Source organism: Nannospalax galili, unplaced genomic scaffold (genome assembly GCF_000622305.1).
Source record: "Nannospalax galili isolate Female #2095 unplaced genomic scaffold, S.galili_v1.0 scaffold1798, whole genome shotgun sequence".
Lineage (NCBI taxonomy): Eukaryota > Metazoa > Chordata > Mammalia > Rodentia > Spalacidae > Nannospalax > Nannospalax galili.
Window position 1 is genome coordinate 615709 of NW_008341341.1, and position 14588 is coordinate 630296.

Genomic DNA, 14588 nt, shown 5'->3' on the forward strand with positions numbered 1-14588 from the left:
CTTTTTGAGACAGGGTCTCCCTGTAGCCCCAGCTGTCCTGGAACTCACTATGTAGACCAGGCTGGCCTTGAACTCACAGAGATCCTCCTGCCTCTGCCTCCGGAGGGCTGGGATTAAAGGCGTGTGCCACCACGCCTGGCTATTATTATTTTTATTTATTTTGTGTGTAAGAATATATTGCTTGCATGTGTATAAGTGCACCCGTGTCCTGCAGTGCCTGAGGAGGCCAGAAGAGGGCATCATGGGAACTGGAGTTATGGACAGTTGTTAGCTGCCATGTGGGTGCGGGGATTTGAACCCTGATCTACAAGAACAGTCAGTGGTTTTGGTTTTTTTTTTAATTTTTTTTTTTATGTGTATGCATGTATTGCCTGCATGTAGGTAAGTGCACCCATGTCGTGCAATGCTCTCAGAGGACAGAAGAGGCTGTGGGATCCCCCAGAACTGGAATTATGGACAGTTGTTAGCTGCCATGTTGGTGCTGAGATTCGAGCCCAGCTCTTCTGCAAGAACAGCCAGTGTTCTTAACTGCTGAGCCATCTCTCCAGACCTGGATCCTCCTTTTTATGAAAGATTATTATTTTGTTATTTGGTCTTTTGTTTTGTTTTGTTTCTTTGAGACAGGGTCTTCCTGTAGCTGTCCTGGAACTCACTATGTAGACCAGGCTGGCCTTAACTCACAGAGCTCTGCCTGCCTCTGCCTCCCAAATGCTGCGATTAAAAGTATGTGTCACCATGTCTGGCTTAGATTTATTATTTTTTAATTCTGTGTATGTGTGTATGTGAAAGAAGGTGCCCTGGAGACCAGAAGAGGGTGTCCAATCTCTCTGGAGCTGAAGTTACAAGCAAGTTGTGAGCTGCCAGACATGGGTGCTGGGAACTGAACTTGGGTCCTCTGTAAGAGCACTGCATACTCTTAAGAGATGAGCAATTTCTCCAGTCTCCTTATTTACTATTATTACGTGTGTGTGTGTGTGTGTGTGTGTGTGTGTGTGTGTGTGTATGCATGTGAGGTCAGAGGTTGGGAATTGTGATTTCTGGAAAGGAACTCAGGTTGCCAGTCTTGTGTAGCAAGTGCTTTTGCCTGATGAGTCATCTCACTGGCCCTGTATTTTGTTTTGAGATAGTCTCACCCTGGTAGTTCGTACTGTCCTGAAACTCAGCAATCCTCCTGCCTCAGCCTCCCGAGTGTTGGGATTATAAGTATGAACACCACATCTTGTGTTTTCTATTTTGAAGACTAAATTGACAGTATTTACCAACAGTTAACATGAAAGAAACATATGACTCACGATTTTGGCCTGGAGGGGCTGTTCCCTGGATGAGGAAGACAGGAGGGTTTTGGAGGGGTGGATGATGGCTTGGGAAGGGGGTAGGAAAATGTGGGGTTCAGTTTAGACACATAGAGTTTGAAATGGACAACAGGTAGAAATGTTGAGTGCTCAGCTGGGTGTAGGAGGCAAAGTGGGAACAAAGAACTGGGCTGGAGATGTGTCTGTGTGTTTCCTCACATCGTGATGTTTGAAACCAAAAGAAAAGATGGGGCCTCAGAGAAACAAAGACAAATCACTGGAAATGTGAGAACCAAGACCTGGGCCTGCCAATGCTTAGAAGGTGTGGCTAAAGAGAAGGAAGACAAAAAGGTGATGATCCAGCAAGGGAAGGCCTCCAAAGCACAGCCTGGAAGGTAAAGGAAACCAGGAAAGGTCAGGGGTTCATAAGCTAATGGAAGAAAGTGTTTAAGAAGGAGCATGTCCTAGTTTGTTTCTCCATTGCTGTGACAAAACACACTGACCACTACCAAGTTGGGGAGGAAAGGGTTTGTCTTACATTGCCCAAGTCACAGATCATCAGGGAGCCCAAGGTAGGAACTCAGGGCAGGAACCTGGAGCTGGAGCACAGGCCATGGAGGAATGCTGCTTACTGACTTGCTCCCCTGGCCCCTGCTCAGACTGCTTTCTTATGCAACACAGGCCCACCTGCCCAGGGGTGGTACTACCCACATCACTCAACGATCAAAAAGATGTCCCATGGATATGGCCACAGGCCAATCCAATGAAGGCAATTCCCCAATTGAGGCCCCCTCAACCCAGGTGAGTCAAGTTGATACTAAAGCTACCCAGCACAGAGCACCTGGCCATACATGGTTGTACTAAAGCAAGCACATAGAGAGGTTGAAGCAGGAATACTGAATTTGCAGGCAGCCTGGGCTCCATAGTGAGTTCCAGGCTGGACTGTCTCACCCTTTTATCCCCTAAGAAAAAAGTGGAGCATTGGGGGCATGTGGCTGGGGCATGGTGGCACATACCTATAGAGAGTCTGAGGTGGGAGAATCTCTGGAGCCAAGGAGTTCAAGGTCAGCTTAAGCAATATAGTAAGACCCCATCTGGGGCCTTGGGAAAGTAGCCAGGAGCAGTGACTCACACCTGTCATCCCAATATTTAAGAGGCTGAGGAAGGAGAATTGCTACGAGTCTAAGGCTAGTTTAGGCTAAGTACAAATACCAGGCCACCCTGAACTGCATAGTAAAACTCAGAAAAACAAGAGCTTGCATTCATGTACTACATATAAACTCATATAAGAACACAGAGTCACATAAATAAATATAATGACTAAATCCTAAAAAAACAAAGCAGAACAGCACAAAAAGCTAGAAAGATACTCATTGGTTAAGAGTATTTGCTGCTCTTCCAGAAGACCTGAGTTTGGTCCCTGGAATCTATGTCAGAGGGCTTACAACCATCTGTAACAGCCAGACATGGTGGCGCACACCTTTAATCCCAGCACTTGGGAAGCAGAGGTGTGCAGGTCTCTGTGAGTTCTAGGCTAGCTTGGTCTACATATCTAGTTTCTGGTCAGCCAGTGCTATATTGTGAGACTCTGTCTCAAGCAAACAACAAAGAAATGAAACAAAAAAAATCCCAAGCACCTGTGAACTCCAGCTCTAGGGACTCCAACACCTCTGCCTCCCGAGGACACCTGCACTCATATGCACATACACACCCTCCCCACGTACATATAATTAAAAATAAAACAAATCTTTAAAAATCACTTTTTTTTGTTTGTTTTCTTGTTTGTTTGTTTTGTCTTTTTGAAGCAGGGTCTCCCTGTAGCCCCAGCTGTCCTGAAACTCACTATGTAGACCAGGTGGGCTTTGAACTCACAGAGATCTGCCTGCCTCTGCTGCCCAAGTGCTGGGACTACAGGTGTGTGCCACCACGCCCAGCTAAAAATCACTTTTTGGGGGACTAGAGAGCTGATTCAGTGGTTAAGAGCACTGGCTTCTCTTGCAGAGGACCTGTGTTGGTTCCCAGAACCCATATGGCAACTAACAACCATCCATAACTCCAGTCCCAGGGGGATCTGATGCCATCTTCTGGCCTCTGTGGGCATTGCACGACATAGGTGCACTTACATGGATGCAGGCAAAACACTGGTACAGATAAAATAAAATCAATAAAATTAAAAACACTTTTGTTACATTTTATTTATTTGAGTAGAGGGGGGTACATGTATGCCCAGGTCAGAGAACAATTTATATGAGTTCTCTCTTTCCGTCATGAGAATCCAGAGAAATCAAACTCAGGTTATCAGACTTGGTGGCAAGAGCCTTTATGTGCTGAACCATCTTGTCAGCCTTTGTTTTATTTTTTGAGACAGGGTCTCCCTATGTAGCCTTGGAACTTGCTACGTAGACTAGGCTGTCCTCAAACTTATAGTGATCCTCCTGCCTCTCCTTTCGAAGCACTGGAATTACAGGTATGCACCATCACAGCTGATTCTGGTTTTATTTTAAGTCAAGATCTTTCCATGTAGTACAGGGTGGCCTGGAACTCACTAGATAGCCCAGATTGGCCTTGAACGCCATAGTCTTGCTTCTGCCTTCTGAGTGCTGGAATTTCGGATATGTACTACTATGTTTGACCGTAGGTTGGATTTTTATACCTGCAGAGAAGGAGGTACTGGGGGATAGTCAGCGAGTAGACATTAGGCAATCAAGTGTGCTAGAATGGGGGTAACAAGATCCATGACTGATTCCTACTGCAGGAAGCACAGGACGTTGCATATAGCAGGAGCTCACTAAACAATGACTAAGTGACTTAAAAACTCACTGAATCTTCCATCCTTACCATGCTCCAAACTCTCTACCAGTTGGCCAGGGAGTGCACACTATTTTTGTGATGCCTAAGAGCTTGGAAAGTGGGAAACTCTAATATTTCAGGGTCAGGCTGGCCTGGATCCACACCTGCCACCTCTTGGGGCTTGGTTTTCTCTTGTGCAAAGAATCTCTTGGGATGATTCAGTCACTCAAGGAGCACTTATTTAGCACCTATGTGTACCAGGCATGGTTTTAGGTGGTGGGAAAGCTTGGTGGCTGAAACAGACATAGCCCCTGCCTTCCTGCAGGAGGAGGCAGCAATAAATAGGATAATAAATGGTCAAATTATGTCATATGTAAGCAAATGAAAAGGGCCATAGGGGAGAAAAGGAGCAAAGCAAGGAATGGGGCCTTGGAGATGGCCACCCACAATAGGGCCATCACTAGTAAATGGGATGACCGCATAGTAGGCCACATTGCAAAGGGCGGTTTATGGAGTGACTAAAGGGAAGTAAGGCCATGAGCTGAGTGGCAGTGTAAAGGGCAGTTCTATGCAGAAGAAATAGCAAATGCTAAGGTCCTGAGGCACCGGTGGTAGTTGAAGAATAGCACAGTGGTGCTGTGGTTGAAGAATGTATGAAGGGGAGATTGAAGAAAGGCCTTGAGAACCTGTGGGGTTTGTTGTTGTTGTTGCTGTTTGTTTTTGTTTTGGTCTTATTGAAATAGGGTCTCCCTGTAGCCCCAGCTGACCTGGAACTCGCTATGTAAATCAGGCTGGCTTCAAACTCACAGGTACCCACCTGTGTGCATCACCACACCCAGCTTTGAGGACCTGTGATGTTATGATAAAGAAAGTAGGAAACAAGCTTGGTGACTGATTGCCAGCTACATGCCAGGCATTGCTTTACACTTGCTTTTTGAGACAGGGTCTCATTTTGTAGGCTGGGTTGGCCTAAATCTCATAGTAATCTTCCTTCCCAACTCCCAGAGACTGGGATTTTTTTTTTTTTTTTTTTTTTGTCTTTTTGAGACAGGGTCTCCCTGTAGCTCCAGCTAGCCTGGAACTTGCTATGTAGACCAGGCTGGTCCAAAGACTGGTATTATAGGCATGTGTCACCATACCCATCTACATTGACTTTATTTTTAAGGTTTACTTTTTTGGTCAGCAAAAACTAGCAAGTTCCAGGCCAGCTGGAGCTCCAGGGAGAGGAGACCCTGTCTCAAAAACAAAAACAAAAACAAATATTTACTTTTGGAAAATTTATTATTTTTATTTATGTGCGTGTGTGTATTTCTGTGTGAGTGTATGCTACTTGTGTGTGAGGGACCATGGAGTCTAGAAAAGGACATTGAAACCCCTGGAACTGGAGTTATAGGTGATTGTGAGATGTCTACTGTGGGTGTTGGGACCCAAACTTGGGTCCTTTAGAAGAGCAGCAAGTGCTCTTAATGCTGAGCCATCTCTCCAGTTCCTTGATTTTTGGATTTGGGGGTTTGTTGTTTTTTTTGAGACAGGGTATTTCTAGGCAGCCCTGGGTGGCCTGGCACTCACAATGCAGCCCAGACTAACCTCAAACCCATGGCAGCCCTCCTACCTTACTTAGCCCTCCAACTGCTGGGATTACAGGTATATGCTACTATGTCCTTGGTCATTTAATCCTTGTGATAACCTTAAAAGACAGATAATGTGACACTACTCATGTGATATACACATTATATATATATATAAAATATAAAATTCAGAGACAGAAGTAAAATATGACTTTACCACAATGCATAGTGGCTGAGTGGATCAAATTTGCCAGAACCATACATTATTACACATGTACATGGTGAGGTCATAGCCATTACAATTCCATAAAATTCCTAGCACTTTTAATGAAAGGATTCAGTGAGCGGTTTGGGAGCAGACGTGACCTAAGCAGGGAGAGATAGCACCTAGTGTTCACAGGAAGGGTCTGCAGATATTTCCTCTCTGAGTCAAGAGCAATGTGGGCCTGGAATGGTAAGAAGTGAAGTTTTGCAAAAAAAGTTCACAAATATTGTAGTTTACTTTATGTTTTTGAGGTGGCAGGATTGAACCCAGGATCTTGTACAAGTTAGGTAACTAGGTAACCATCCCCAGTCTACAGTATATTTTACCTAGTTATCTTTAACAAGATAAAGCTCTGTTTTTGGTCTTTTTGAGACAGGGTCTCCCAGTGGTGTTGATCTCAAGGAGATCCTACTGCCTCTGCCTCCGGAGAGCTGGGATTAAAGATGTGAATCCCAGTCCACACCTTTAATCCCAGCATGCCCAGCAAGATAAAAGTTACAACAAGACACCAATATTACTTATTTAGAAGTATTAGATTCAGTGAAGTATTGGCTCAGTGATTAGAAGTACTAAAAATATTGGCTCAGTGATTAAGAGCACTGGCTGCTCTTACAGAAGACCCAGGTTCAATTTCCAGTACCCATATGGTGGCTAACAACCATCTCTAACTCCAGTTCCAGGGAATCTGATACCCTCTTCTGATCTCTGCGTTGCATGACATGGGTGCACTCACATACATGCAGGCAATACACTCATACAACAATAAATAAATTGATTAAATATTGAAAAAAGAAGTATTTGATTCATAGCCTGAGATAGGTGTCTAAGGGTGGGACCACTCTCATCAGTGCAAGGGTCTTCTTGTGTCTCTGTGACGGTATGTGTAAATTCTTGGGGTCTTTATATCAAAGTCTCTATTTTCCAGGAAGTGCCTGTAACATTAACACTAAGAAGTCTGAGGCAGGAGGATTAGGAGTTTAATGTTAGCCTGAGCTACCTATGCAGACCCTATCTCAACAACAACAACAAATCAAACAGAGAGGCTGAAGAGACAGCTCAGCAGTTAAGAGCATGTACTGCTTTCCCGGAGACCTGGGTTCTGTTCCCAGCACCCATGTGGTGGCTAACAACCATCTGTAACTCCAGTTCAAGGGGATCCAATGGCCTCTTCTGACATCTACGGGCATTGCACATAAAATAAAAATAAATGATTAATTACTTAAAAAAATCAAACAAAGCCATATGTGGTTGCAGTTCATCAGGGAGCCCAAGATAGGAACCCAGGGCAGGAACCTGGAGGCAGGAGCTAGAGCACAGGCCATGGAGGAACGCGGCCTACTGATTTGCTCTCTTGGCCCCTGCTCAGCCTGCTTTCTTATGCAACACAGGCCCACCTGCCCAGGGGTGGCACCACCCACAGTGGGCTGGGCCCTCCCACATCACGCATCAAGAAGATACCCTTCAGACTTGGCCACAGGCCAGTCCAATAGAGGCAATTCCCCAATTGAGGCTCCCTCAACCCAGGTGTGTCAAGTTGACACTAAAGCTATCCAGCACATCTACATTCAAGACCCCAAGGCATATGGGAGAAAAGATAATAATGGCAAATATAGGCGGTACCTACAGGCTGCTGCGCTAAAGCTTTGTGTACATTGGTTAATACATTGATTACAGCACCATGGGGTTTATCCTACTGCTGCCCTGCATTCCGGAGGAAGAAACTTGGAACAAAGAACACTTACTCAAGGTTTTCGCACTAGTGAGTGGTGGTGAGACAGGGTCATCTAAGTTGGGCAGTCCCTCATGTCTCCTGTGGGGCTGGGTCTTAGCCACAAGCTTTCCTATGATTATTTCCTGCTATTTTCATGTTTCTATAACCTTCTCCATGTGGTGAAGAATCTTAGAGGTGGCATTTCCTGGTCCTCCTGGGATCTGCCACTCTTGGTCTATCACTCAGAGAGAGAGAGGCAAGAAAGGAGGATGAATGCGTCAATGACTAGGGCCCTCTGGAGTGGAAAGGTCCACAGGTCTCAGGTTCTGGCCCCAGGGCAAGTGTGGGAAAGTGCCTCACTATCCCCAGCCTTTCTCTCTTTTCTTTATTAATCTACACTGAACCTGAACCTGTGATGTTTGGAAAGTGCACTGGACTCAGGTGACAGGAGCCTGACTTAAATTAAATCTTTGAGCTGCTTCCTCATAGTTCTGTCATCTTGGGCAACTGGCTTCAAGAATCTAAGCCTTGGTTCATCTGTAGAACAGAATAAGAATCATCACTGCTGTACACTGACTCTTCCTATACAGCAGGACTTTGACCATTGATAAGCACACACAGAGTTTTTGAGTTCTCAACAAATGAACAATTGTGAGATGTTATTGATTCTGACCCTTTTCCTTATTTTTTTTTCCTCTTTTTGTTCTTAGTACTAGGCAAGCACTCCACCATTGAGCTATACCTCCAGCCCTTTTTAACATGTTTTAATTTTGAGACATGGTCTCACTAAGTTGCCTAGTTATCCTTAAGCTCACCCTGTAGTCCTGACAGGCTTTGGACTTGTGTTCCTACTGACTCAATCTCCTAAGAAGTTGGGATTACCAGTCTAAGCCATTATTAGACACCAGGCCCAGCCAATTCTTATCCTTGATCAAAATGCTGCTCCTCTCTGTTTCCCTCCATTAGAGAGCTCATGGTCTTTTTTTTTCAATTAAAAAAATTTTAATTTTATGTGTGTTATGCCTACATGTGTGTAAGTGCACCCATGTCATGCAGTGCCCTCGCAGGACAGAAGAGGGTGTTGGATCTCCTGGAACTGGAGTTACAAAGGGTTGTTAGCTGCCATGTGGGTGTTGGAATTTGAACCCAGGTCTTCTACAAGAACAGCCAGTGTTCTTAACTACTGAGCCATCTCTCCAGCCCCAGAGTTCATGTTCTTTCTTCATCTGTTCCCAGTAAAGGGTTCTTTGGCTCTGTGTGTGTGTGTGTGTGTGTGTGTGTGTGTGTGTGTGTGTGTGTGATATCTCCCCATGGAAAATGTGAGATACAGAGAGGTCCATTTAATGCTTTCACACTCAGTTGTCATATCACACTCTTATTTTAAAGTATCTTTTTGTGGAAGGATTGCATACCTACAGGAAAGTGCACAAACTACACAGTGTTTAGTGAGAAACCACAAAATAACTGCCTTTGGGTAACGTTGGTAACTACTACCCAGGAAAGGAATATGACAGGACTTTAGCAGGACTCAGAAGCCCACTTTGTGCCTCATTCCAATCACTACCCCCTCCTCCCACCCCATGTCTTATGACTGTATTGCCAGAGCCCGGACCTTGTCAAGAGGTCCAAAAAAGAACCAGAAGGAGGCAGAGGCAGGAGGATTTCTGAGACTGAGGCCAGCCTGGTCTACATAGTGAGTTCCAGGTCAGCTGGGGCTACAAGGAGACTCTGTCTCAGTAAACAAAAAGTCCAGAAAGGATTTGTGACACTGAAATGAAACCCTCTAAGATCACCTTAAGCTAGTCTACTCGACTTTTGAGGTTACAAAACTTGACAGTGTCTCAGTGATTTCACCAATTCTCAGTCTGGGCTCAGATGTGCTTGCCTAATATAAGCAGGGTCCTTCGTTCAATTCCTGCCACTTAGAAAATAAAAAAGTTTTCCAATGATTGCACCATTCCGCCATAATTTCTTGAACTTTGTAATTCCAATCATCATAGGTTCAAATTTCAGCTTTAGCTGGGTGTGGTGGTGCACACCAGTAATCCCAGGACACAGGAGGCAGGGGCAGGAGGATTGCCACAAATTTGAGGCCAGGCTGGGCTACATAGTAAGAACAGGTCTCAAAAAACACACCCCGTTTTTTTTTTTTTTTTTTTTTTTCGGTTTCCTTTCTTTTTGTTGTGGAACCAGTTTTTTTTAAAGGGCTTTAAATTTTTTTTTTTTTTTTTTTTTTGGTCTTTTTGAGACAGGGTCTCGCTGTAGCCCCAGCTGTCCTGGAACTCACTATGTAGCCCAGGCTGGCCTTGAACTCACAGAGATCCACCTGCCTCTGCCTCCTGAGTGCTGGGATTAAAGGCGTGTGCCACCATGCCCCTACCCAGAACTTGAAATCTTATTCCTGCCCACCCTCTCAGTGCCCATGAATGTGGCTCTATTTGGATAAGGGACCTCTCTTGTCTGTTAGAGATAGGGTCTCTCTATGTAGCCCAGCCTGGTCTGGAACTCACTATGTTGCACACACTGACTTTGAATTTGAAATTCTTTTTTCTTTGACCTCCCAAGTGCCAGGCATGAGCCACCACATAGGGCTTAGACTGGATTTCTGAAGTTGATCAAGTTAGGGTAAAGTCATTAGATTCCTAATCCAATTTGACTGGCGTCCTTATTAAGGAAATTTGGACCTAGAAGCAGAAACACAGGGAGAACTATGTTTGAAGACTAGCGTGGTGGTGCCATATCAAGGAATGCCAACATGTGCCAACAACACACCAGCTGGACCAGATTTGCTCTCACAAAGTCCTCAGCACAAACACTCCCTGAATTCATTCTTTAGTCATATTTGTTAAATTGATTTGGGGCACTGGGCATTGAAAGCAGGGCTTTGCACATGCTGAGCAAGCACCCAATTATTGAACTATGTTCCCACCCCTTTCATGCTGAACATTGACATAGATGATCTCACTTAGTAATCATGTTATCCCTCTGATATAGGTACTATTATCCCCACTTTACAGTTGAGAAAGCTGTAAAATAGAGATTAAGTAACTTGCTCAAGGTCACATGATAACTAAAACATAAGGTAATACTATATCCTTCCCAGATTTACCTTCAAGGCTTCATGTGGTGGCAGATGTGGGTGTGAAACTGATTTGTAAATAGTACAGTATTTTATTCGAGTTAGGCTGTACAGTCAGGACCCCGCCCCCCCATCTCCGCTCCACTTCCTCTTACGGGATACTTCCTTCTCTCGGCGACAGGGGCCGCTGCACTGCGCGGGCGCTGACAGGTCTCTCTAGCCCTCGGCGCCGGCTACTCGTTGGTACCTATAAATGGCAGCGCCGGACTCAGCGAGGCATCAGTCCGCTGCTGCGGGGGCCAGGGCCTGGCTGCGGCTGGAGCTGGAGCTGGCCGTGAAGGAGCTGCCGCTGGGCCGCGGTAAATCGCGGTACTGCGCCGGGGGCCGGAGGAGGGGTGTGTTGCTGCTGGCGCCCTGCGAGCCCCCGCAGCCTGTGCCGAGGCGCCTTCCCGCCGGGCCGTCTACCTCCGTCTTCCGTCTCCCTCCATTTCCCCGGAATCCCAGCCCGGTGCGCCTGGACCCCGGCCTTCCGGGTGGGGAAGCTCCAGCCTCCTTCCCGCTTCGCTCCTTGCTCGCAGTCTGGGCTTCCAGCCTCCTCTCTCCTTTTCCTGGTGTGGGTCTTCACCCCTTTCTGGTCTCCTTCCTTTAGCACAGGCTCCTTTACCCTTTCCCTTAGCCGAGTCCCAGCACCCCAGTGACATTCCTCAGCCAGAGGTTCCATCATTCCCTCTTCCTTTCCGTTGCCTGTGGTCCAGCCCATCCTGCCTCTTCCTCTCCCTTTAGGACGCAGTTTCCCGGGTTCCCTTCTTCCAGCCTGGAGTTCCTTTTGGTTTTCCTCCAAGGTTCCTCCTAGGTCCTTGGCCCTCTTCCCCAGTTTGGACTTAACCATTGTGGCCCTAGGTAGCTCTCCTTCATCTCCAGAAGACGAAAGTACCTCTCTAAAGCATGAACTTTTCTTAGAGACTGCTCCAATCTCACTCCACCTGCAGAATTCTTGCTACCTATGTTCCAGGTCTCACTCTTACTTTGCTAAGGGTTGAGGTCTCCAAGGCCAAGAGAGCGGCATGATGCCTCGGTGGTCCTGCATCTGGGGACTTTCTCCACCTCGCATCTTTCCCTCCTTGCTTGTGGTGGTTGCCTTGGTGGGGCTGCTACCTGTTCTGAGGAGCCATGGCCTCCAGCCCAGCCCTACTGCCAGCACCATCCGAGGTTCTGAACCACCACGGGAACGCTCAATTGGGGATGTCACCACTGCTCCATCAGAGCCTTTCCAGCATCCAGGGGACCATCGTAATAACAATGCCATCCTTGAAAATGGCATTAAGCCGCCTCGAAAGGCCTTTCCAGTCCTGGGCATTGACTACATCCATGTGCGCACTCCCTTTGAGATCTCCCTCTGGATCCTGCTGGCCTGCCTCATGAAGATAGGTAAGTCCCAGGTGCTGGCGACAGCTGTTGCTGCTGCCGCCCCACCAGATAGGTGAGCTTCTTGCCTCATCTCTCACCATTTGAGGTTGCTCAGGATCTGAGTGGACTTCTATAAGGTAGGCATCTTATATCTTGCAGCTCTGTGGCCTCTGTGATCTGAGACCTCCCAAGTTTGTAGCCCACATCATGCATGGGAGAGAGAAAGAGAGAGAGAGAGAGAGAGAGAGAGAGAGAGAGAGAGAGAGAGAGAGCGCAGGATTCAAGGATGGGATGCTTCTAATACTAGGCATCTTCAGTAAAGCATCCAGGTTTGGCAGGTCTCCTATGGCTTGATGGCTTGGTCCTAGAGGGCAGCCAGGCACCTAGCCATGTGTAAGAGAAGAAAATCTTCTAGCAAGTGGCACTTTCTGCTCTGTCAACAGTTGTCGGTGCAATTTATTGCCTTCTTCTGGGAGGCTGTTCCAAGACTTGACCTGTCTGAGGAGTCTGCATATAGTAGGGGACTGGGTACGGGAGACTTATGAGTGTAGTGGAGCATGAAGGATCACCATAATCTCATTTCCTTTCATCTTTAGAGTGTTATCTGTCAACTTCACTTGCCCAGACTGGCCAGAAACCTGAGTCAGTTTCCGGCCCAGGAATGCCACCCATTATCCAGTTTATGGGAATTTCTGAAGGCTGTTTTGGGGGTAGCAGAAGGTTGGAGGAGGTTGAGGCTTGGTCTGACCCCACCTTACTCCAGGTTGGCACCCAGTTGTGTTGCATCTCAAGGAGCTAGCTGTCTGGGCTAACCAGAGCTGTTCATTGAAGGAGAGCTACAGGGAGAAGGGCTGGGTCTGAAGAGATTTTAAAATGTTCTTTTTGGGAGAGGGAAATGAAAAGGCTGTTCCGTCCCCAAGGGTTGGGCTCCCTGTCTAGCCTCAGCACCCTGTTCTGCTGGGTGATTGGTGGAGTTTACCAGTGCCTACATAGCCCAGAAGTCCCTAGAAGTGGTGTCCAGAGACCTTTGCAAGTGGCAGGTCCCTGGAAGTGGTGTCCAGGGAGCTTTGCAAGTGGCCTTTAGTTTTTCTGTCCACCCTCAGCTAGCTATGGAAAGCACAAGGTACTGGAACTCTGCTCCCCTCTTGGCTTGGGTTTTGGGGAGTTGGAGACTCTTGGCAGGAAGCCTTGTAGCTTTCCCAAGGACACACGGGAGCTGAGTGTTGATCTGGGCTGGTGTGAGGCAGGCCCTGGGGCATACTGCAGGAACTAACTGGTGCCTCTGTTTTGATAGATCCAGGAGCTGGCTTCCTGGTGCAGGACTTTGGTGCTGGTCACAGTGGTAGGTAGAGCTAGGCCATGGAGCTGTGCCATTAGCACCTATACCCTGATGGTGCTAGGTTCCTGGGAAAAAAAATCAAGGAACCAGGCAAGGGGAACTATGTGTACTGATTCTCACATAGATGCATGACCTTGAACAGCTGGGGCCTTTTCCTGAAGGTCTTTCTCACTTGGGAAATGAGAATCTGAATTGTTCTTTGATCAAATCAATTGAATTATGAAACCTTGTGTCTGTATTTGTTGTAAGAACCTGAAATGACCATGATACATCATTTGTGTGTGTGAGACAAGGAAGAGACTTCACAAGTCCTGTTTGCAAATTGTCACCTGCCTTCAGCTCCCTCATGTTCCAGTGGTAGGGGTTGGCTGCAGGTCTCGGTGTCTGCTGGTGAGATAATAGCATCACCATGAAGACCTCACCCTGGGAGGAAGTCCAAACTTTCTAACTGTAGGTCTGATAGCTCTTGACCTAATGGTATTGGGCTGGGCCTGACCTGCTTTGTCACCATCGAGTGCTGGGCCTGGGACCCTAGGCTGGACTGCAGAGATGGTGTGGTGTCGAGAATAGCAGTCAGGAAACTGAGTTTCCATCCCTCCTACCTCTGTGACCTTGACTAGTCATGCCTCCTTAGCCAGCAGTGGGTCTGACATTTCTACGGTTTCTCTTAACTATGGAAACCCTGGCAAAGCTACTCAGCTTTGGGCCTCAGTTTTGCGATCCAAAAATGGGAAAGCTGAATATGATCTCCTTCGTAGTCCCAAAAGCCTTTGTATCTGACTTGCAAAGCCATTTTTTGTGCTTCTGAAAACAGAAGCCTTGGCACCTGGCCATCCTAAGTGGACAAACGCCCTCCAGGGTCCTGTTCAGACGGCAACAGTGGGAACCCATTGTCCCCCTTCACCTTCCCATGTAGAATTAAGGTTAGATGTGAGGGTGCAGTGTAGAATGCATCTACTGTTGTTTCCATTATCTGAGTCTCAGTTTCTTTATCATAAAATGAGAAATAAGGGCTGGGGTAGAACTCAGTGGTCAAGAACTTACCTAGCATGTACAAGGTCCCAGGCTCTATCCCCAGTACCACAAGAGTGTGTGTATGGAGGGTGAGGGTAAATAGGATCTAGCTACAGTGCTAGT

At 46.8% G+C, this 14588-nt stretch overlaps 1 protein-coding gene across 1 annotated transcript in view; it reads left to right on the forward strand.

The window, feature by feature from the left end:
* The first annotated feature begins 10997 nt into the window (after positions 1–10997).
* Positions 10998–14588, forward strand: part of Slc9a1 (solute carrier family 9 member A1) — a 61943-nt gene continuing 58352 nt past the window's right edge. Inside the window, exon 1 of the mRNA XM_008836778.3 lies at positions 10998–12133. Within this exon, the coding sequence (XP_008835000.1) occupies positions 11770–12133 (364 nt within the window). The 5' untranslated portion in view covers positions 10998–11769. The remainder of the gene's footprint in view (positions 12134–14588) is intronic.